Source organism: Pelophylax lessonae (assembly GCF_965119305.1).
Source record: "Pelophylax lessonae genome assembly, chromosome: 12".
NCBI classification, from domain to species: domain Eukaryota; kingdom Metazoa; phylum Chordata; class Amphibia; order Anura; family Ranidae; genus Pelophylax; species Pelophylax lessonae.
In genome coordinates, this window is record NC_138779.1 from 222,894,124 (window position 1) to 222,917,634 (window position 23,511).

The following is a 23,511-nucleotide window of genomic DNA, read 5'->3' on the forward strand; positions in this document are numbered from 1 at the left end:
TTGGGAAGTGATCTCATGTGTTGTAATATATTTGTATTGTATTTTCAGACAACAACTGTACTGATTAAACAACAATCGTACGATCCGGGATCATACAAGAAACATTTTCCTGCTTGTTGGATCGGATATCATCGGATGAACGGTCGTGATCGACTCTCGAAAGCTTTGTACTAACGATCGCTTCCAAAGCTGAGTTTTCGTCCAATTTTCAGATCGTGTGTGACGACCATTACCCTCCAATCTCAGACCGAACCTCATTTCCGAATCCCCTTACTACAACCCTAACTTTATCCACTGAGCTCAATCCTAACCCAACCCCCTCATTTCACCCATAGCTTTGTCCCGGAAACTCATTGTTAATCTAACCTAAACCTAACCTAACCCCCAGCCTAAACCCAACCTAACCCCCAGCCTAAACCCAACCTAACCCCCAGCCTAAACCCAACCTAAACCCAACCTAACCCCCAGCCTAAACCCAACCTAAACCCAACCTAACCCCCAGCCTAAACCCAACCTAAATCCAACCTAACCCCCAGCCTAAACCCAACCTAACCCCCAGCCTAAACCCAACCTAACCCCCAGCCTAAACCCAACCTAACCCCCAGCCTAAACCCAACCTAAAACCCAACCTAACCCCCAGCCTAAACCCAACCTAACCCCCAGCCTAAACCCAACCTAACCCCCAGCCTAAACCCAACCTAACCCAACCTAAACCCAACCTAACCCCCAGCCTAAACCCAACCTAAACCCAACCTAACCCCCAGCCTAAACCCAACCTAAACCCAACCTAACCCCCAGCCTAAACCCAACCTAAACCCAACCTAACCCCCAGCCTAAACCCAACCTAAACCCAACCTAAACCCAACCTAACCCCCAGCCTAAACCCAACCTAAACCCAACCTAACCCCCTTATATCAACCCTAATCTTATTCCCCCAGATCACACTTAACCTCCCTAGCTCAAACCTAACCTAACCCTGTTAGTGTAACCCTAATTTTACCCTCTGTGCTCAACCCTAACCTCACCCTCCTCTGTGGAACCCTAACCTCACCCTCCTCAACTGTAATTCAACTTCCTGAGCTCAACCATAACCTAACCCCCCAAAACTCAACACTAACCTACCCCTCCTCAGCTCAACTCTAACCCAACCTCCTGAGTTCAACCATAACCTAGTTCCAAAACTCAACTCTAACCTACTCCTCCTCAGCTCAACTGTAATTCAATCTCCTGAGCTCAACCATAACCTAACCCCCCAATTTCAACCATAGCTTTGTCCCTGGAGCTCATCCTTAATCTAATCCAACCCTCTAGCTTAAACCCAGCCTAACCCTGTTAGTCCAACCCTAACCCCCATATTTCAACCCTAACTTTATCCCCTAAGCTCACCCCTAAACTAACCTAACCCCCCCCAAGATCAAACTTAACCTCCCTAGCCTAACCTATCCCTGTTAGTCTAACCCTAATTTTACACCCTGTGCTTAATCTCAACCTCCCCCCTCCTCTGTGGAACCCTAACCTACCCCTCCTCAGCTCAACTGTAATTCAACCTCCTAAACTAAACCGTACCCTAGCCCCCAAAACCCAACCATAACTTACCCCTTCTCAGCTCAACAATAACCTTCCCCCCAAAACACAACCCTAACCCAGCCCCTCCTCAGCTCAACGGTAATCCAACCTCCCAAGCTCAACCTCCAAGCTCAACCCTCACTAAACCCCCAAAACTCAACCCTAACCTAGCCCCCCCAAACCTCAGCAGAACCCTAACCTAGCCCCCAAAACTCAACCCTAACCTACCCCCTCCTCAGCTCAACTATAATCCAACCTCCTGAGCTCAACCCTAACCTAACCCTCAAAACTCAACCCTAACTTAGCCCCAATCCTAAACAGAACCCTAACCTAACCCTCCTGAGCTCAACCCTAACCTAGCCCCAAACCCTCAGCCTAACCCTAACCTAGTCCCCAAAACTCAACCCTAACCTACCCCTCCCAGCTCAACTCTAATCCAACCTCCTGAGCTCAACCCTAACCTAACCCCCAAAACTCAACCCTAACTTAGCCCCAATCCTAAACAGAACCCTAACCTACCCCTCCTCAGCTCAACCATAATCCAGCCTTCTGAGCTCAGCCATAACCTTATCCCCAAAACTCAACCCCAACCTAGCCCCCAACTCTAAGCTGAACCCAAACCTAACCCCAAAACCCAACCTTAACCTAACCCTACTCCGCTCAACTGTAATTCAACCTCCTAAACTCAACCCTAACCCCCAAAACTCAACCATAACCTACTCAGCTCAACCATAATCCAACCTTCTGAGCTCAGCCATAACCTAACCCCCAAAACCCTCTAGCCCCCAACCCTAACCTAACCCCCCACAGTAATCCAACCCCCCTCCCCAAACTCAACCCTAACTTCAACCATAACCTAAGCTCCTTATCCTAAACCTTATCTGACCTAACTTCCTAAAGCTGACCATACATGATATCAATTTCCTATTCAATTTCTTTTAGATTTACCTTCAACCATGTAGTGGAAGGGCCGAACTGATTGCGTGCAAATTGGAAGTGTTTAGGTGTGACCTCATAATATGTGATTGTGGAGAATCTAAAGGAAAATGGTATCATGTATGGCCAGTCTAAATAGGACTAAAATCCATAATGACCTACTGTGCCCACCGATAGGTCCGATCTTATATCACAAGATTTTGGCAAACTGCTAATCTGTGATTTTAGATTCCGAATACTTTACTAATCCCAAGGGGAAATGATTGCGATACAAAAATTACACTCAACAAAGACAAACGCAGGATGACAATAATGAATGGAAGAAGACGCAATAAAATGACCAAGAACAGCAAATTATCACCAAATAAAAATAAATTCTCTATTCTAATAAACGGCTTTATTTTAGGTTCATCGGATAAAACGGCCTCCTGGCTGCTCACAGACTGCATGGTAATTGGTGGTGATAACGGAGCATGACACAATTCCTCCCGACATTGCGCCAGATCTGCACCGGTGACCAAATACTCATCGAACATCTCACCGGGTGAAGGGGGGGGGGGGGCAGCAATCCAATCATCACAGAGGAAGAGACAATCTATGAGAACAGAATCTGGGTTTTTCAGATGTATAGAAGTGTCTGATCACATGGCAGCCGATCCCGCAATCTGCGACACGCCGCCGAAGTTCTGCAGCAGAATGAAAGGAGCGATTGTTGCACAAATCATAACTTGATCATTAATTATCGGGTCGGTGACTCCAGCCAATCCATGTGATGTGACCGGAAAATCACGGGGTCAGCATGTGACCGATATTTGCTGCAGAATTCGGCAGCAGAAAGACGCAGAGGACGCCCGAGTCCGATTATATGGATAGGAAAAATAACTGCCGCGCTTCGCTCCAAACCTTCACAATGCCCAATTATGATGTCAGAAATGAGATCCGGCAGAGAGAACATTGAACAATGACATCATCCATTGTATAGTCTATATACACTCTGACATCATCCATTATACATTGTACAGTATCTCACAAAAGTAAGTACACCCCCCCCCCCCCCCATTCTATCTTTTCATGTGACAACACTGAAGAAATGAGACTTTGCTACAATGTAAAGTAGTGAGTGTACAGCTTGTATAACAGTGTAAATTTACTGTCCCCTCAAAATAACTCAACACACAGCTATTAATGTCTAAACCGCTGGCAACAAAAGTTAGTACACCCCTAAGTGACAATGTCCAAATTGGGCCCAATTAGCCATTTTCCCTCCCCGGTGTCATGTGACTCGTTAGTGTTACAAGGTCTCAGGTGTGAATGGGGAGCAGGTGTGTTAAATTTGGTGTTATCGCTCTCACTCTCTCATACTGGTCACTGGAAGTTCAACATGGCACCTCATGGCAAAGAACTCTTCGAGGATCTGAAAAAAGAATTGTTGCTCTACATGAAGATGGCCTAGGCTATAAGAAGATTGCCAAGACCCTGAAACTGAGCTGCAGCACGGTGGCCAAGACCATACAGTGGTTTAACCAGACAGGTTCCACTCAGAACAGGCCTCACCATGGTCCACCATAGAAGTTGAGTGCCGTGCTCAGCGTCATATCCAGAGGTTGTCTTTGGGAAATAGACGTATGAGTGCTGCCAGCATTGCTGCAGAGGTTGAAGGGGGGGGGGGGGGGGGTCAGCCTGTCAGTGCTCAGACCATACGCCGCACACTGCATCAAATTGGTCTGCATGGCTGTCATCCCAGAAGGAAGCCTCTTCTAAAGATGATGCACAAGAAAGCCTGCAAACAGTTTGCTGAAGACAAGCAGACTAAGGACATGGATTACTGGAACCATCTCCTGTGCTCTGAGGAGACCAAGATAAACTTATTTGGTGTCAGATGGTGTCAGGAGCGTGTGGGGGCAACCAGGTGAGGAGTACAAAGACAAGTGTGTCTTCCTACAGTCAAGCATGGTGGTGGGAGTGTCATGGTCTGGGGCTGCATGAGTGCTGCCGGCACTGGGGGGGTTACAGTTCATTGAGGGAACCATGAATGCCAACATGTACTGTGACATACTGAAGCAGAGCATGATCCCCTCCCTTCAGAGACTGGGCCATAGGGCAGTATTCCAACATAACGACCCCAAACACCTCCAAGATGACCACTGCCTTGCTAAAGAAGCTGAGGGTAAAAGTGATGGACTGGCCAAGCATGTCTCCAGACCTAAACCCTATTGAGCATCTGTGGGGGATCCTCAAACAGAAGGGGGAGGAGCGCAAGGTCTCTGGGGATTCGGTATATGATGTCATTGTAGGCGAAACCTTGGGATCTAGTGATCACCAGTCAGTGTGGTTTAATATAAGAACTGTGAAAGAGTCACACCACACAAAAACAAAAGTTTTAGATTTTAGAAAAACAGACTTTTCAAAAATGAAATTTGTCATAAATGAGTCCTTATCAGACTGGAACGGATTACATGGAGTCCAGGAGAAATGGGACTACTTAAAAGGTGCATTATTGAAGGCAACAGAAAATTGCATTAGACTTGTCAGTAAAAGCAAAAAAAGGAAGAGACCACTGTGGTACTCAGCAGAAGTGGCCCAAATCATTAAAAATAAAAAGCTAGCATTTTGTAATTATAAAAAAACCCAGAGCAATGAAGATAAGGAAATCTACAAGATTAGGCAGAAAGAGGCCAAGCAAGTTATAAGAACTTCTAAAGCGCAGGCAGAAGAAAAACTAGCTCAGTCTATGAAAAAGGGGGATAAGACATTCTTCAGATATATAAATGAAAAAAGGAAATTAAAACAAGGAATAACTAAATTAAAAACAAAGGACGGAAGGTATGTAGAAGAGAATAAAGGGCTAGCCGACTGCCTTAATGAAAACTTCTGTTCAGTTTTTACAGAAGAAAAAAAAGGAGAAGGACCTCCACTTGAAAGGATGACTAATGAATCGTTTGATGCATGTGTCTTTACAGAGGAAGACGTTCTAAGATTGCTGTCTAAAGTGAAGACAAATAAGTCACAGGGTCCTGATGAGATACACCCAAAATTATTAAAAGAGCTTAGTGGTGAGCTGGCAAAACCATTAACAGATTTATTTAACCAATCATTAGTAACAGGAGTCGTCCCGGAAGATTGGAAATTGGCAAATATCGTGCCCATTCACAAGAAAGGTAGTAGGGAGGAATCGAGCAACTATAGACCAGTGAGTCTGACATCAATAGTAGGCAAATTAATGGAAACCCTATTAAAGGATAGGATTGTGGAACATCTTAAATCCCATGGATTGCAAGATGAAAAACAACATGGGTTTACTTCAGGGAGATCATGTCAAACAAATCTTATAGATTTTTTTGACAGGGTGACTAAAATAATAGACGGTGGAGGTGCAGTAGACATTGCATATCTAGATTTTAGTAAGGCTTTTGACACTGTCCCACATAGAAGACTTATCAATAAACTGCAGTCATTGAGCATGGACTCCCATATTGTTGAGTGGATTAGGCAGTGGCTGAGTGACAGACAACAGAGGGTTGTAGTCAATGGAGAACATTCAGAACAAGGTCATGTTACCAGTTGGGTACCTCAGGGATCTGTACTGGGACCAATTTTGTTTAATATCTTCATAAGTGATATTGCAAAAGGCCTCGATGGTAAGGTTTGTCTTTTTGCTGATGACACAAAGATATGTAACAGGGTTGATGTTCCTGGAGGGAAACGCCAAATGGAAAAGGATTTAGGAAAACTAGAAGAATGGTCAGAACTCTGGCAACTGAAATTTAATGTGGATAAGTGCAAGATAATGCACCTGGGACGTAAAAACCCAAGGGCAGAATATAGAATATTTGACACAGTCCTGACCTCAGTATCTGAGGAAAGGGATTTAGGAGTAATTATTTCAGAAGACTTAGGCTGGCCATACACTATACAATTTTCTTGTTCAACTTTCCTTTAGATTTACCAAAACCATGTAATATAGGGTCAAACCTAAACACTTTTAATTTGTATGCAGTCAGGCAGGCCCTTGCACTACATAGTTTAAGGTAAATCTAAAGGAAATTGAATAAGAAATTGTATAGTGTATGGCCAGCCTTAAAGGTGGGAAGACAATGTAATAGAGCAGCACGAAATGCCAGCAGAATGCTTGGATGTATAGGGAGAGGTATAAGCAGTGGTGTATTTAGGTTTTGTGCTGCCCTAGGCCTGACTAAACTTCTGCACCCCCCAATTTAAATATGACCCACCCCTTCCTGTAAAGGCCACACCCTTTCCTGTTTATGTCCCACTCTGTCATCTGTAAAACACAGACCATAACCACAGCCTGTCAGTGCCTATCAGCAAAGTTTCATCAGTTCCCATAAGTTCAGCCTCATCGGTGCAGCCTTATCAGTGCCGCCTCTTTACTGCCCATCAGTGCAGCATATCAGTGTGGCCTAATCAGTGGCCACCAGTGCAGCCCCATCAGTGGCCATCAGTGCAGCCTTATCAGTGCCCATTAGTACAGCCTTATGTCATGGGATTATTAAGATTACTCTTTTAGGATATTTGGACTTGTGTTTGCTGCCACTGATTGTAGTTATAGGATTATTTAACTTATTTGTATAATAAATAGGAAGTCCATAGTCCTTATACAAATAATGAAATATTTTTTTTTGCTGCCCCCCTGCAAAGTGCCGCCCTAGGCCTGGGCCTTGTTGGCCTAGGCCAGGATACAGCACTGGGTATAAGCAGTAGAAAGAGAGAAGTGCTTATGCCGCTGTACAGAACACTGGTGAGACCTCACTTGGAGTATTGTGCGCAGTACTGGAGGCCATATCTCCAGAAGGATATAGATACTCTAGAGAGAGTTCAGAGAAGAGCTACTAAACTAGTACATGGATTGCAGGAAAAAACTTACCAGGAAAGGTTAAAGGACCTTAACATGTATAGCTTGGAAGAAAGAAGAGACAGAGGGGATATGATAGAAACTTTTAAATACATAAAGGGAATCAACTCGGTAAAGGAGGAGAGCATATTTAAAAGAAGAAAAACTACCACAAGAGGACACAGTTTTTTAAATTAGAGGGGCAAAGGTTTAAAAGTAATATGAGGAAGTATTACTTTACTGAGAGAGTAGTGGATGCATGGAATAACCTTCCTGCAGAAGTGGTAGCTGCAAATACAGTGAAGGAGTTTAAGCATGCATGGGATAGGCATAAGGCTATCCTTCATATAAGATAGGGCCAGGGACTATTCATAGGATTCAGATATATTGGGCAGACTAGATGGGCCAAATGGTTCTTATCTGCCGACACATTCTATGTTTCTATGTTTCTAACATCCACCAGCTCTGTGATGTCATCATGGAGGAGGGGAAGAGGACTCCAGTGACAACCTGTGAAGCTCTGGTGAAATCCATGCCCAAGAGGGTTAAGGCAGTGCTGGAAAATAATGGTGGCCACGCAAAATATTAACACTTTGGACATTTTCACTTAGGGGCGTACTCACTTTTGTCCGTACCCGTGATCGTCGCATCCTGTCAGGATAACTGAACAACCGCCCAGCCATTAATCTGCTATTGGCCGGACAGGAAGGTATTTTTGTTATTTTTGGTAATTTATGTTTTCTAAAGGCCGACCATGTGACCAGCAGAAGAGGACTAGAAGCTCCTCCTGCTTATGTTTCCCTGCAGACAGGCTGGGAGAGAGCCGCGGTCATGTGACAGCTGGATGCCCATTAGGAAAAAGGGACTTTAATTTTTTTAATAAAAATAAAAATCTCCGAGCCTTCATCCCCATACAGAAATACGTGTGGTCAGCATCACTTTTGTTTCAATACTTTGCTAAAATATTACAAAATGTTGCAATAATGCCTCATGTGACCGACTAACCCTCAGAGTGAGCAAAACTTCCTTCATGGAGGATTATTTCTCATCTCTCAGGACTGAACATTACTGTGAAAAAATTCTCCTCTGAAGAATAGCAAATCATACGAGCTCAAAATTTCACCAAAACCCACCAGGTTTCTCCTTAATGAAAGGCTTCATCAGGGATGGAAAATGTAAAATGAAAAAGAAAATAATATACAGAAAGCAAAACAACCATGTGACCAACGGCGACCATTGTAAAGGCCCCACCTTATTTATAACCATGGGTGCCGTCATCACATGACACAAGGTACTCACCGCCCTGCACCCTCACATCACTGCCCTGCGCCCTCACATCACATCACCGCCCTGCACCCTCACATCACTGCCCTGCACCCTCACATCACCGCCCTGCGCCCTCACATCACATCACCGCCCTGCGCCCTCACATCACATCACCGCCCTGCGCCCTCACATCACATCACCGCCCTGCGCCCTCACATCACATCACCGCCCTGCGCCCTCACATCACATGACACAAGGTACTCACCGCCCTGCACCCTCACATCACTGCCCTGCGCCCTCACATCACATCACCACCCTGCACCCTCACATCACCGCCCTGCGCCCTCACATCACATCACCGCCCTGCGCCCTCACATCACATCACCGCCCTGCGCCCTCACATCACATCACCGCCCTGCACCCTCACATCACCGCCCTGCGCCCTCACATCACATCACCGCCCTGCGCCCTCACATCACCGCCCTGCGCCCTCACATCACATCACCGCCCTGCGCCCTCACATCACCAACCTGCGCCCTGACATCACATCACCGCCCTGCACCCTCACATCACCACCCTGCACTCTCACATCACCGCCCTGCGCCCTCACATCACATCACCGCCCTGCGCCCTCACATCACATCACCGCCCTGCACCCTCACATCACATCACCGCCCTGCGCCCTCACATCACATCACCGCCCTGCGCCCTCACATCACAGCCCTGCGCCCTCACATCACATCACCGCCCTCACATCACATCACCGCCCTGCGCCCTCACATCACATCACCGCCCTGCGCCCTCACATCACATCACCGCCCTGCGCCCTCACATCACATCACCGCCCTGCGCCCTCACATCACCGCCCTACGCCCTCACATCACATCACCGCCCTGCGCCTTCACATCACCGCCCTGCACCCTCACATCACATCACCGCCCTGCGCCCTCACATCACATCACATCACCGCCCTGCGCCCTCACATCACATCACATCACCGCCCTGCGCCCTCACATCACATCACCGCCCTGCGCCCTCACATCACATCACCGCCCTGCGCCCTCACATCACCGCCCTGCGCCCTCACATCACATCACCGCCCTGCGCCCTCACATCACCGCCCTGCGCCCTCACATCACATCACCGCCCTGCGCCCTCACATCACATCACCGCCCTGCACCCTCACATCACCGCCCTGCACCACACCAGGAAACCAGGCCACATGCCCTCAACATGGGGGGGTGCTTTGGGGCAGGGGGGCTTCCCCCCAAAAGCATCTTGTCCACATGCTAATGAGGACAAGGGTCTCCTCCCCACAACCCTGGCCGGTGGTTGCCGGGGTCTGCAGGTAGGGGGTTTATCAGAGTCTCAGAGCCCCCTTTAACATGTTGAGGGCATGTGACCTGGTATGATTTTGGGGGGGGTGCTAACTTGTTCCCCCCACTTTCCTGGCCTCCCAGGCTGCATGCTCAGCTAAGGGTTTGGTAAGGAACTTGGGGGATGGCATGGCCTTTTTTTTAACTTTCGCAGGGGGGGGGGGGGGACCCCATGCTGATATTTTTATTTTTACTTTTTTTGCTTAGCAGCAATTTTTGTTACATTCAGCTGTCAGCGGGGAACCCCACTGACAGCTGATGACAGCAGCCACCCGCTCCTTAACAACCAGCTATTTATTTACGGTTTGTTAGGACGTCGGCTGCCGCCAGCATTACATTACTGCAAGCCTTCAATACTAAAATACCGCAGGACTTCATAAAATAGCGCATGCCGTATCTTAGCAGCGTTTTTATAAAGAATTGAAAATATTTTTTTGAAAAACGCTTGCACGGTATCTCGTGGCATACTCAGATTTAGTGAGATTCTGCTTTGAGAATAGAGCCCAATATGTTGCATCGTCACATCTTAACATCTAACATGCGCAATGACGTCACCGATGGATTACACCACTTCAGATGGCGTTATCCGGCACAGCTAGCAGCTACTTCTGCCTGTAAGAGCCATGAATGTCATGTGATAATTATAGGGTTGGGAAGCCTGGGGCGCCATTTTTCCTAAGGGCAGATAATGCTACTAATATAAACAGAGGCCAATAATCTTCTAAAACTGGTCTCAATGTCCTTTTGATGAATGGATTCTCAGAAAGAAGCGGGCAGCGCACATTAGCTGCGGTCACAAACGCCACTCTATGCACATTACACATCCAATAGTCCATCTCAGGAGCGAGCAGGAGACGGTGGCTACGTTCTTCTATACAGTGAGATCATGGAGAACAGAGGTAGTCACCCTCTAACAGGAAGTCAGATCACAGCAGGAGGAGGAGCCGAGACCAACAGAAGGGACTCGCTGAGTTCTGTAGAATTATTATATATTTTCTTTTTGTGTCACTTTTCTGGTGCAATTTACTTTCTTCCAGCAAAGTTTCCACTATGACCTGAACAGAGAGGAACTAGTCGCCTCCTCCGCCCCTGCAGCTCATACACCCGGGGAGTAAAGGGTTAATACGCTCTCACATGACCGACCTGCAACCTGACTTTCGAAAAAAAAAAAAAAAAAACACAACACGCGGCGAGCCGACACAAAGAGGAAGGGAAATTTCTGCAGGCGTGAGCCACCGGTCAGCTCAACACGCTGCGCCAAACCTCGCAAAAAAAAAAAAACATGGCGGTCATGGCATGAGAACAACCCCTTCGGCTACATGGTAGGTGTCCCAGTCCAATACAGTGTCAATCCCCGGCCAATACCAGTCCAACGCTGTACCTGTCCCAGTTAAGTACTGTGCCTGCCCCAGTCCATTACTGTGCTAGTCCAATACCAGTCCAGTACTGTGCCCATCCCAGTCCAACACTAGTCCATAACTGTGTTAGTCCCAGTCCATTATTGTGCCCATCCCAGTCCAATACCAGTCCAACACTGTGCTCGTCCCAGTCCAATACTGTGCCGTCCCAATCCAATACAGTGTCAATCCCCAGCCAATACCAGTCCAACGCTGTACCTGTCCCAGTCAAGTACTGTGCCCCCGTTTCAGCCCAATACCAGTCCAACACTGTGCCCGACCCAGTCAAATACCAGTCCAACACTGTGCTCGTCCCAGTCCAATACTGTGCCAATCCCATTTCAATACCAGTCCAATACTGTGCCCTTTCCAGTCAAATACCATTCCATTACTGTTCCTGTCCCATTTCAATACCAGTCCAATACCAGGCCAACACTGTGCACTTCCCAGTCCAATACTGTGCCCGTCCCAGTCCAATAGTCGTTTAATACTGTGCCCGTCCCAGTCTAACACTGTACCTGTTCCAGTTCAATACCAGTCCAACACTGTGCCCATCCCAGTCCAATACTGTGCCCGTCCCAGTCCAATACTAGTCCATTACTGTGCCTGTCCCAGTCCAATACCAGGCCAACACTGTGCCTTTCCCAGACAATACCAGTCCAACACTGTGCCCTTCCCAGTCCATTACTGTGCCCATCCCTGTCCAAAACCAGTCCATTACTGTGCCTGTCCCATTTAAATATCAGTCCAATACTGTGCCTGTCCCAGTCCTAATACCAGTCTAACACTGTGCCTGTCCCAGTCCAATACCAGTCCATTACTGTGCCAGTCCCAGTCTAATACCAGTCCATTAATGTGCCAGTCCCAGTCTAATACCAGCCGCCCAAAACTGTGCATGTCCCAGTCCAATACTAGTCCATTACTCTGCCCGTCCCATTTCAATACCAGTCCAATACTGTGCCCTTCCCAGTCCAATACCAATCAAATACTGTGCCCATCCCATTTCAATACCAGTCCAGTACTGTGCCCATCCCAGTCCATCACTAGTCCATTACTGTACCCGACCCAGTCCAATACCAGTCCAACACTGTGCTAATCCCAGTCCAATACTGTGCCCATCCCATTTCAATAGCAGCCCAACACTGTGCACTTCCCAGTCCAATACTAGTTCAACACTGTGCCTGTCCCAGTCCAATACCAGTCCACAACTGTGCCTGTCCCAGTCCAATACTGTGCCTGTCCCAGTCCAATACCAGTCCACAACTGTGCCTGTCCCAGTCCAATACTGTGCCTGTCCCAGTCCAATACTGTGCCTGTCCCAGTCCAATACTGTGCCTGTCCCAGTCCAATACTGTGCCTGTCCCAGTCCAATACTGTGCCTGTCCCAGTCCAATACCAGTCCACAACTGTGCTTGTCCCAGTTCAATACCAGTCCAATACTATGCCCTTCCCAGTCCATTACTGTGCCAGTCCAATACCAGTCCATTACTGTCCCCATCCCAGTCCAACACTGCGCCCCCACGATTCCTGATAAAATAATTATTATACAAAAAAAACTGGAACTATGAGGGGGGTATACAGTGGGGGGAGTGTTCAGTGGGGGAGGGGGATATACAGTGCTGGGGGGTATAAAATGTAGGGGAAGGGGGGTATACAGAGGGGGGATATACAAATGGGGGTATACAGTGGGGGATATACAGATGGGGGGAAGGGGGCAATACAGGAGGTATACAGTGGGGGGGGGTAGGGGGGTATACAGTGGTGGGTATACAGTGTGGGGGGGTATACAGTGGAGGGGAGGGGGTATACAGAGGTAGGGCGGTATACAGTGGGGGGGGTAGGGGGGTATACAGTGGGGGGGGGTAGGGGGGTATACAGTGGTGGGTATACAGTGTGGGGGGTATACAGTAGGGGGGAGGGGGGTATACAGTGGTAGGGTGTATACAGTGGGGGTTGGGGGGGTATACAGTGTGGGGGGGTATACAGTGGTGGGTGCACAGTGTGGGGGGAGGGGGTATACAGTGGTGGGGGGTATACAGTAGGGGGGAGGGGGGTATACAGTGGTAGGGGGGTATACAGATGGGGGAGGGGGGTATACAGTGGTGGGTGCACAGTGTGGGGGGGGAGGGGGTATAAAGTGTGGGGGGTATACAGTGGGGGGGGAGGGGGTATACAGTGGTAGGGGGGTATACAGATGGGGAGGGAGGTATACAGTGGTAGGGGGGTATACAGTGGGGGGGGGGGTATACAGTGGTGGGTATACAGTGTGGGGGGTATACAGTGGGGGGAGGGGTATACAGTGGTAGGGGGTATACAGTGGTGGGTGCACAGTGTGGGGGGGGGGAGGGGGTATAAAGTGTGGGGGGTATACAGTGGGGGGGAGGGGGTATACAGTGGTAGGGGGGTATACAGATGGGGAGGGAGGTATACAGTGGTAGGGGGGTATACAGTGGGGGGGGGGTATACAGTGTGGGGGGTATACAGTGGGGGGGGGGTATACAGTGGTAGGGGGGTATACAGTGGTGGGTGCACAGTGTGGGGGGGGGGAGGGGGTATAAAGTGTGGGGGGTATACAGTGGGGGGAGGGGGTATACAGTGGTAGGGGGTATACAGTGGGGGGGTAGGGGGGTATACAGTGTGGGGGGGGGGGGGTATACAGTGTGGGGGTATACAGTGGGGGGGGGGGGGTATACAGTGGGGGGTATACAGTGTGGGGGGGGAGGGGGTATACAGTGTGGGGGGTATATAGTGGTGGGTGCACAGTGTGGGGGGTATACAGTGGTAGGGGGGTATACAGTGGTGGGTGCACAGTGTGGGGGGGGGGAGGGGGTATAAAGTGTGGGGGGTATACAGTGGGGGGGAGGGGGTATACAGTGGTAGGGGGGTATACAGTGGGGGGGTAGGGGGGTATACAGTGTGGGGGGTATACAGTGTGGGGGGGGTAGGGGGGTATCCAGTGGTGGGTGCACAGTGTGGGGGGGGGAGGGGGTATACAGTGTGGGGGGTATATAGTGGTGGGTGCACAGTGTGGGGGGGGTATACAGTGGGGGGGTATACAGATGGGGGAGGGGGGGGAAGGACGGTATACAGGGAAGGGGGGGATGAGAACCTGATATATCCCACAAATGTAATAATCCCATGAAAGACCCCGTGCCCCTCCCCCACAGACACTCGGCGGTGTCACCCTGAGAGGAAGTCCCAGCAATGTCTCTCACCTGTCTCCATTCCTCCCTCATCTCTGCAGAGCTCAGAGCGAAGGGGATGCCGGGAGGGGGAGACTCCGCCCCCAACATGACGTCACCGGAGAAGATACAAAACTACTGTCCGGAGAGACCGAGAGATCCCTGAGAGCGAATATCCGATCTACATCACTGAGAGCGCCCCCTACTGTCATCATTATCATCCCCCACCGCACCCCATAATCACCCCCCTCTGCGCTACCATCATCTACCCCCACACACACTTCACTCCCATCATTCCCTCCCCTGTACCCCTATTATCCCCCCATCATTCCCTCCCCTGTACCCCTATTATCTCCCCCTCTGCACTCCCATCATTCCCTCCCCTGTACCCCTATTATCTCCCCCTCTGCACTCCCATCATTCCCTCCCCTGTACCCTATTATCTCCCCCTCTGCACCCCCATCATTCCCTCCCCTGTACCCCTATTATCCCCCCATCATTCCCTCCCCTGTACCCCTATTATCTCCCCCTCTGCATCCCCATCATTCCCTCCCCTGTACCCCTTTAATCTCCCCCTCTGCACCCCCATCATTCCCTCCCCTGTACCCTATTATCTCCCCCTCTGCACCCCCATCATTCCCTCCCCTGTACCCCTATTATCTCCCCCTCTGCACCCCCATCATTCCCTCCCCTGTACCCCTATAATCTCCCCCTCTGCACCCCCATCATTCCCTCCCCTGTACCCCTATTATCTCCCCCTCTGCACCCCCGTCATTCCCTCCCCTGTACCCCTTTAATCTCCCCCTCTGCACTCCCATCATTACCTCCCCTGTACCCCTATAATCTCCCCCTCTGCACCCCCATCATTCCCTCCCCTGTACCCCTATTATCTCCCCCTCTGCACCCCCATCATTCCCTCCCCTGTACCCCTATTATCTCCCCCTCTGCACCCCCATCATTCCCTCCCCTGTACCCCTATAATCTCCCCCTCTGCACCCCCATCATTCCCTCCCCTGTACCCCTATTATCTCCCCCTCTGCACCCCCATCATCCCCTTCCCTGTACTCTCCATCATCACCCCTCCCCCCCCCCACACTGCACTCCTATCATCTCCCCCCTCTGCGCTACCATCATCCCCTTCCATGTGCTCCCATCATCCCCCTATGCACCCCCATGACCCCCTACCCTGTACCCCTATCATCTCCTCCCCTCTGTACTCATATCATCCCCTTCCCTGTACCCCCATCATCCCCCCCTCTGCACCCCCATCAACCCCTTCCCTGTATCCCCCATCATCCCCTTCCCTGTACCCCCCATCATCCACTTCTCCAAACTCCCCATCAACCCCCCCCCCCCCACTGCACCCCCATCATCACCCCCTCTGCACTTCCATCATCCCCTCCCCTGTATCCCCATCATCTCCCCTGTACCCCCAAAATCCCCCCTCCCCCTACACTCCCATCCCATCATTTCCCCCCTCTCTGTACCCCCATCATTCCCTCTATTGTACCCCCATCTGTCCATTCTTTGTACAGTTACTGCATGTCATACTGCCCCCTCCCCCAATCCCTGCACCCCTCCTCTATACAGGAAAAGTGGAGCAGCTGCTGAGAGCCCCTTTATTACAGATACAGCACAGAGGACAGGAGAGCGGGAGCTGCACCCCCCCCCCCCCCGAATGTCTGACATCAGGAGAATGGAACAGGAGGGCGGAGCAACAGCATCCCACATCACAAATCTCCGCCCCTCCCTCTAGAAAAATTGGGGGAGATTTACTAAGACTGAATCACTCAGAATCTGTGGATGGCAGCCAATCAGCTTCTACCTTCTGCTTGTTCAATGAAGCTTTGACAATAAAAGCTGGAAGCTGATTGGTTTCTATGCAGAGTGCTCCAGATTCTGAGTGCTCCAGTTTTAGGCCCCATTTACACTTTTACAACTCGTCATGTGACTTTGCACCCCAAAGTCGCATGACAAGTTGCACCCTATGTTTTCCAATGAGTACCGTTCATATCTGTGCGACTTAAAAGTAGTTCCTGCACTGCTTTAGGTCCAACTTGCATGCAACACGAGGGCCATAGACTTCAATGTAAACCCTTAAAAGTTGCATGAAAGTCACAGCTGAACGCTATACATGCGACTTGTGCGAAGCTTTGTAGAGCACACATGGTCACAAGGTCAGAGCCAAAGTCGCACTCGTCCAAAATCACATCAAGCTGCACTGTAAAGTCGCAATGGAAATCGCCCCCCCCCCCCCCCCACCGAAAGGTGACCTGCAGTGGATGGTGAATTATTGCCTCCCAACTGCCCCAAAATGGCAAGGTACTGCCCCCCCCGACCACCACTGCCTCCCACCTGTGTTCAGCAGGGATGGTGGGAACCCCTCCCCCAGGACTCAGAAATCTGAGGGTCTCTCCAGCATCCACCAAACCCCGAAATCTCAGTTCTGGGTGTGGGTCCCACCAGCCTCCATGACTATACCAGAGAATGCCTACATACCTTCTCTCCGATTGGCTCCCATGGTGTCAGACGCAGCAGCCTGCGCTCAGTGATACAAAGTCCCCGGTCACATTCTGTATTAATATACTTTCTGGAGGGGACTTCCTCTATTGCACAGCCTGGGAAAGCCTGACCAATGACAGCTCAGCACATGTTGTTGTCACATGACAACCCCACGATGAAATTGTAGAGGAAATAAACGCTTTAAATCTCTTTCAGAGGAACTCAGCAAAATATATCCATGAATTATTATTGACGATAGACAGCAATGGTGGAGAATCACTTTGTACGGCGTTACGGCTGCGTTAGCCGCCACATAAAGAGGAGCGGTCAGTTCGGTCTCCTGCACACGGAGAGTAAAAAACCTGCTCTGACCAGACCAATCAGTGACCGGCATCGGCCTGCTCCGACCAGACCAATCCGTGACCGGCGTCAGCCTACTCTGACTAGACCAATCCGTGACCGGCGTCAGCCTGCTCTGACCAGACCAATTGGTGACCGGCATCGGCCTGCTCTGACCAGACCAATTGGTGACCGGCGTCAGCCTGCTCTGACCAGACCAATTGGTGACCGGCGTCAGCCTGCTCTGACCAGACCAATCCATGACCGGCGTCAGCCTGCTCTGACCAGGCCAATCCGTGACCGGCGTCAGCCTGCTCTGACCAGACCAATCTGTGACCGGCGTCAGCCTGCTCTGACCAGGCCAATCCGTGACCGGCATCAGCCTACTCTGACCAGACCAATTGGTGACCGGCGTCAGCCTACTCTGACCAGACCAATCCATGACCGGCGTCAGCCTGCTCTGACCAGGCCAATCCGTGACCGGTGTAAGCCTGCTCTGACCAGACCAATCCGTGACCGGTGTAAGCCTGCTCTGACCAGACCAATCTGTGACCGGCGTCAGCCTGCTCTGACCAGGCCAATCCGTGACCGGTGTAAGCCTGCTCTGACCAGACCAATCTGTGACCGGCGTCAGCCTGCTCTGACCAGGCCAATCCGTGACCGGCATCAGCCTACTCTGACCAGACCAATCCGTGACCGGCGTCAGTCTGCTCTGACCAGGCCAATCCGTGACCGGCATCAGCCTACTCTGACCAGACCAATCCGTGACCGGCGTCAGCCTGCTCTGACCAGGCCAATCCGTGACCGGCATCAGCCTACTCTGACCAGACCAATTGGTGACCGGCGTCAGCCTGCTCTGACCAGGCCAATTGGTGACCGGCGTCAGCCTGCTCTGACCAGACCAATTGGTGACCGGCGTCAGCCTGCTCTGACCAGACCAATCCGTGACCGGCGTCAGCCTGCTCTGACCAGACCAATCCGTGACCAGCGTCAGCCTGCTCTGACCAGACCAATCCGTGACCGGCGTCAGCCTGCTCTGACCAGATCAATCAGTGACCGGCATCGGCCTGCTTTGACCGGACCAATCAGTGACAAGCGTTGGCCTGCTTTGTCCGGACCAATCATGACCAGCGTTGGCCTGCTCTGAACAGATCAATAGGTGACCAGCGTTGGCCTGCTCTGACCGGACCAGACAAATCAGTGACCAGCATTGGTCTGCTCTGACCGGACCAATCAGTGACTGGTACCAGCCTGCTCTGACCGGACCAATCAGTGACTGGTACCAGCCTACTCTGACTGGACTAATCAGTGACCAGTGCCAGCCTGCTCTGACCGGACCAATCAGTGACTGGTGCCAGCCTGCTCTGACCGGACCAATCAGTGACCGGTGCCAGCCTGCTCTGACCGGACCAATCAGTGACCGGTGCCAGCCTGCTCTGACCGGACCAATCAGTGACCGGCATTATAGTTAGAAGAGAACATCAGCACCTAGAAGGCGGTCATATATGTTACAATCAGATTGTACAGAAATCTCCCTGTGCGGATCTGGACCAATCTTAAAAGGAGGAGGTGCCTATATAAAAAGTGACTGGAATATGTTATATGATTGTCCTGTGTGTGATTGGATTGTATGTAGGGGGAGGGAGAGCATTGCTGTCTTGTGTGTGTCCCCATTGGGGAGATTTCCCTTCACTTCCTGTCCCGGGGTCACAACAAGAAGTAAGAATAGAAGTCTCCATTGTGCGGGAGATTTGGTGTCCCCGATGGAGATTTCCCCTCTATTCCTCTTCTGGTGACAACTATAACATGATTTATTTCCTGACTCAGTGACAAAAGCTGGAGCTCCATCTGGGCTCCACACTCACCATACAATCTGATTGTACAATCTCCTTCACATCTACCAACAAATACATAATACGAGGGCCTGATTGGATGGGATTAGACATTGATTGTATAGAGATTGTACGGTCAGAGGGTGTGGTCTGATCCGCCCAGAAATATATCATTGAAGAGGGTTGAAGTATTGGTGATTTCCTGACATTGTACAGCCGGCGGGGAGAACACCACATGGAGAGGAGGACGAGTGTTTGCAGAGCGATCCTCCACTGAAGTGTTTGACAATAAATGTAAAATCGCTTCCTGAGTACTCAGAGTTACCTGACACATCCACTTACCACAGGAGGGCGAGTACCTGTCACCCCGAGAGGGCGAGTACCTGTCAGCCCCGGAGGGCGAGTACCTGTTACCACAGGAGGGCGAGTACCTGTCACCCCGGGAGGGCGAGTGCCTGTCACCCCGAGAGGGCGAGTACCTGTCACCACAGGAGGGCGAGTACCTGTCACCCCGAGAAGGCGAGTACCTGTCACCCCGAGAGGGCGAGTACCGGTCACCCCGAGAGGGCGAGTACCGGTCACCCCGAGAGGGCGAGTACCGGTCACCCCGAGAGGGTGAGTACCTGTTACCCCGAGAGGGCGAGTACCTGTCACCCCGGGAGGGCAATTACCTGTCACTCTGAGAGGGCGAGTACCTGTCACCCCGGGAGGCCGAGTACCTGTCACCCCGAGAGGGCGAGTACCGGTCACCCCGGGAAGGCGAGTACCTGTCACCCCGGGGAGGACGAGTACCTGTCACCCCGAGAGAGAGAGAGTACCGGTCACCCCGGGAGGGCGAGTACCTGTCACCCCGAGAGGGCGAGTACCGGTCACCCCGGGAAGGCGAGTACCTGTCACCCCGGGAGGGCGAGTACCTGTCACCCCGGGAGGGCAATTACCTGTCACCCTGAGAGGGCGAGTACCTGTCACCCCGGGAGGCCGAGTACCTGTCACCCCGAGAGGGCGAGTACCGGTCACCCCGGGAAGGCGAGTACCTGTCACCCCGGGGAGGACGAGTACCTGTCACCCCGAGAGAGAGAGAGTACCGGTCACCCCGGGAGGGCGAGTACCTGTCACCCCGAGAGGGCGAGTACCGGTCACCCCGGGAAGGCGAGTACCTGTCACCCCGGGAGGGCGAGTACCTGTCACCCCGAGAGGGCGAGTACCGGTCACCCCGGGAGGGCGAGTACCTGTCAGCCCCGGAGGGCTAGTACCTGTCACCCCGAGAGGGCGAGTACCTGTCACCCCGGGAGGGCGAGTACCTGTCACCCCGAGAGGGCGAGTACCTGTCACCACAGGAGGGCGAGTACCTGTCACCCCGGGAGGGCGAGTGCCTGTCACCCCGAGAAGGCGAGTACCTGTCACCCCGAGAGGGCGAGTACCGGTCACCCCGAGAGGGCGAGTACCGGTCACCCCGAGAGGGTGAGTACCTGTTACCCCGAGAGGGCGAGTACCTGTCACCCCGGGAGGGCAAGTACCTGTCACCCTGAGAGGGCGAGTACCTGTCACCCCGAGAGGGCGAGTACCTGTCACCCCGGGAGGCCGAGTACCTGTCACCCCGAGAGGGCGAGTACCGGTCACCCCGGGAAGGCGAGTACCTGTCACCCCGGGAGGACGAGTACCTGTCACCCCGAGAGAGAGAGAGTACCGGTCACCCCGGGAGGGCGAGTACCTGTCACCCCGAGAGGGCGAGTACCGGTCACCCCGGGAAGGCGAGTACCTGTCACCCCGGGAGGGCGAGTACCTGTCACCCCAAGAGAGAGAGAGTACCGGTCACCCCGGGAGGGCGAGTACCTGTTACCCTAGGAGGGCGAGTACCTGTCACGCCGAGAGGGCGAGTACCGGTCACCCCGGGAGGGCGAGTACCTGTCCCCCCTGGAGGGCGAGTACCTGTCACCCCGGGAGGGCGAGTACCTGTCACCCCGAGAGAGAGTACCGGTCACCCCTGGGAGGGCGAGTACCTGTCACCCCGAGAGGGCGAGTACCGGTCACCCCGGGAGGGCGAGTACCTGTCACCCCGGGAGGACGAGTACCTGTTACCCTAGGGGGGCGAGTACCTGTCACGCCGAGAGGGCGAGTACCGGTCACCCCGGGAGGGCGAGTACCTGTCACCCCGGGAGGGCGAGTACCTGTTACCCTAGGAGGACGAGTACCTGTCACGCCGAGAGGGCGAGTACCGGTCACCCCGGGAGGGCGAGTACCTGTCCCCCCTGGAGGGCGAGTACCTGTCACCCCGGGAGGGCGAGTACCTGTCACCCTAGGAGGGTGAGTACCTGTCATCCCGAGAGGGAGAGTACCGGTCACCCCAGGAGGGTGAGTACCTGTCACCCGGGAGGGCGAGTATACCTGTCACCCTAGGAGGGCGAGTACCTGTCACCCCGGACACTGAGTACCTGTCACCCCAGACACTGAGTACCTGTCACCCCAGAGAGTGAGTACCTGTCACCCCAGAGAGTGAGTACCTGTCACCCCGGGAGGGTGAGTACCTGTCACCCCAGAGAGTGAGTACCTGTCACCCCAGAGAGTGAGTACCTGTCACCCCAGAGAGTGAGTACCTGTCACCCCGGGAGGGTGAGTACCTGTCACCCCAGAGAGTGAGTACCTGTCACCCCAGAGAGTGAGTACCTGTCACCCCAGACACTGAGTACCTGTCACCCCGGGAGGGCGAGTACCTTTCACCCCAGACACTGAGCATCTGTCACCCCGGGAGGGTGAGTACCTGTCACTTTAGGAGAAACGCCCCCAGGGCGGGGAAATAACACTCACATCACCAGGTATTTTCTGAATAGATGACATTCAGGGATCTCTGAGTATCAGAAACAATTTATTTTTTATAAAATCCTTTTTACACCAGGAAATGTCGCCATCTGGTGGCTGATTTCATGAACTCCGGGATGAAAAAAACAGTCCAGACAACTTATTGGAGGGAGGATGAGTCCTCATGACATAATCTGTGAACCCTGAAGATGGAGATCTCTGAACCCCCGAAACACGTTGGCAGTTCAATGTCTTCTTCTCATGGACCAATTCCATTATTACCAGATTTCTAGGACTCTTCCTTCTTTGGTCTGACATTCTCAATGGACTTTTCATACCAGAAAACTGTCTTCTAAAGTCTCATCACCGACATCAGGAAGTGTTTTATCTACACCAAGGGTCTCAAAACTTTCCCTAAAAAAGGGCTTTCCCTAAAAAAGGGCCAGTTTACTGTCTTTAAGGTTTTACGTGGGCCGGACTTTGGCCAGTAGGTTTAGAAAATTCCCCAATGTTATTGGGAGTAAACCATTCCCCATCATTGGTTTTAGTGGAAGAAGTGGTGCCCCATTGTTGGTGTCAGTGGCAGGAATAGGGCCCAAAGGGCCAGAAAAAAGGCAAACAAAGGGTCACATCCAGCCTCAGGGCCGCAGCTTGGAGACCACTGATCTACATAACTCCTCCCCCCATGTTATGGAGATGAGGAAAGGGGGAGGTGTTCTTTACTGCTGTCCTAGGGTGACAACTCTCCCTCTCCATAGATACAGTGGAGTGAACGTTGTCACCCTTGGACACAAAGTCCTGCGGGGTTCTCCCAGGGAGACAGGTACTCATTCTCTGGGGTGACAGGTACTCGCCCTCCCAGTGTCCGGTACTTACCCAGTCAGCAGCAACTTTTCTGGCTCTGAGGAAGGGGGCTCGCCCCTGAAATGCGTCAGCCCAGCCACAGCAGCCCCATGCGGCACACTGCATGCCATTCACCATCCCTACAGTTAGGCACGGAGGTGGAAACATGATACTTTGGGGCGGTTTCTCTGCTAAAGGTACAGACCAACTTTGCCACATTGAGGAGCCAATGGATGGGGCCATGTATTGTAAAATCTTGGATGAGAACCTTCTTCCCTCAGCCAGAACACTGAAGATGGGTCATGGATGGGTCTTCCAGCATGACAATGACCCAAAACTCACCGTCAGGACAACAAAGGAGAGGCTGAAGAAGGAGCACATTAACGTCATGGAGTGGCCTAGCCAATCTCTAGACCTCAATCCTATAGAAAATTTATGGAGGAGCTGAAACTTCGAGTTGCCAAAAGACAGCCAAGAAACCTTAAGGATTTAGAGAAGATCTGTAAAGAAGAGGGGAATAAAATCCCCCCTGAGCTGTGTGGAAACCTGGCAACCAACTACAAGAAACGTCTGAGCTCTGTGCTTCCAACAAGGGTTTCTCCACCGACTACTAAGGGGATCAAATAC

At 51.7% G+C, this 23,511-nt stretch overlaps 1 protein-coding gene across 2 annotated transcripts in view; it reads right to left on the reverse strand.

Moving 5' to 3' along the window:
- The window catches only part of ATP13A2 (ATPase cation transporting 13A2), a 76,835-nt gene extending 59,700 nt beyond the window's left edge, over window positions 1-17,135 (reverse strand). Inside the window, exon 1 of one of the 2 annotated variants that reach the window (XM_082274558.1) lies at window positions 17,072-17,135. In XM_082274558.1, coding sequence (XP_082130684.1) covers window positions 17,072-17,093 — 22 coding nt within the window. In that variant the 5' untranslated portion in view covers window positions 17,094-17,135. Of the gene's footprint in view, window positions 1-14,605; window positions 14,670-17,071 lie in introns of those variants that run through there. The other variant, XM_082274559.1, reaches the window with a different exon arrangement.
- Between the last annotated feature and the right edge of the window lie 6,376 nt (window positions 17,136-23,511).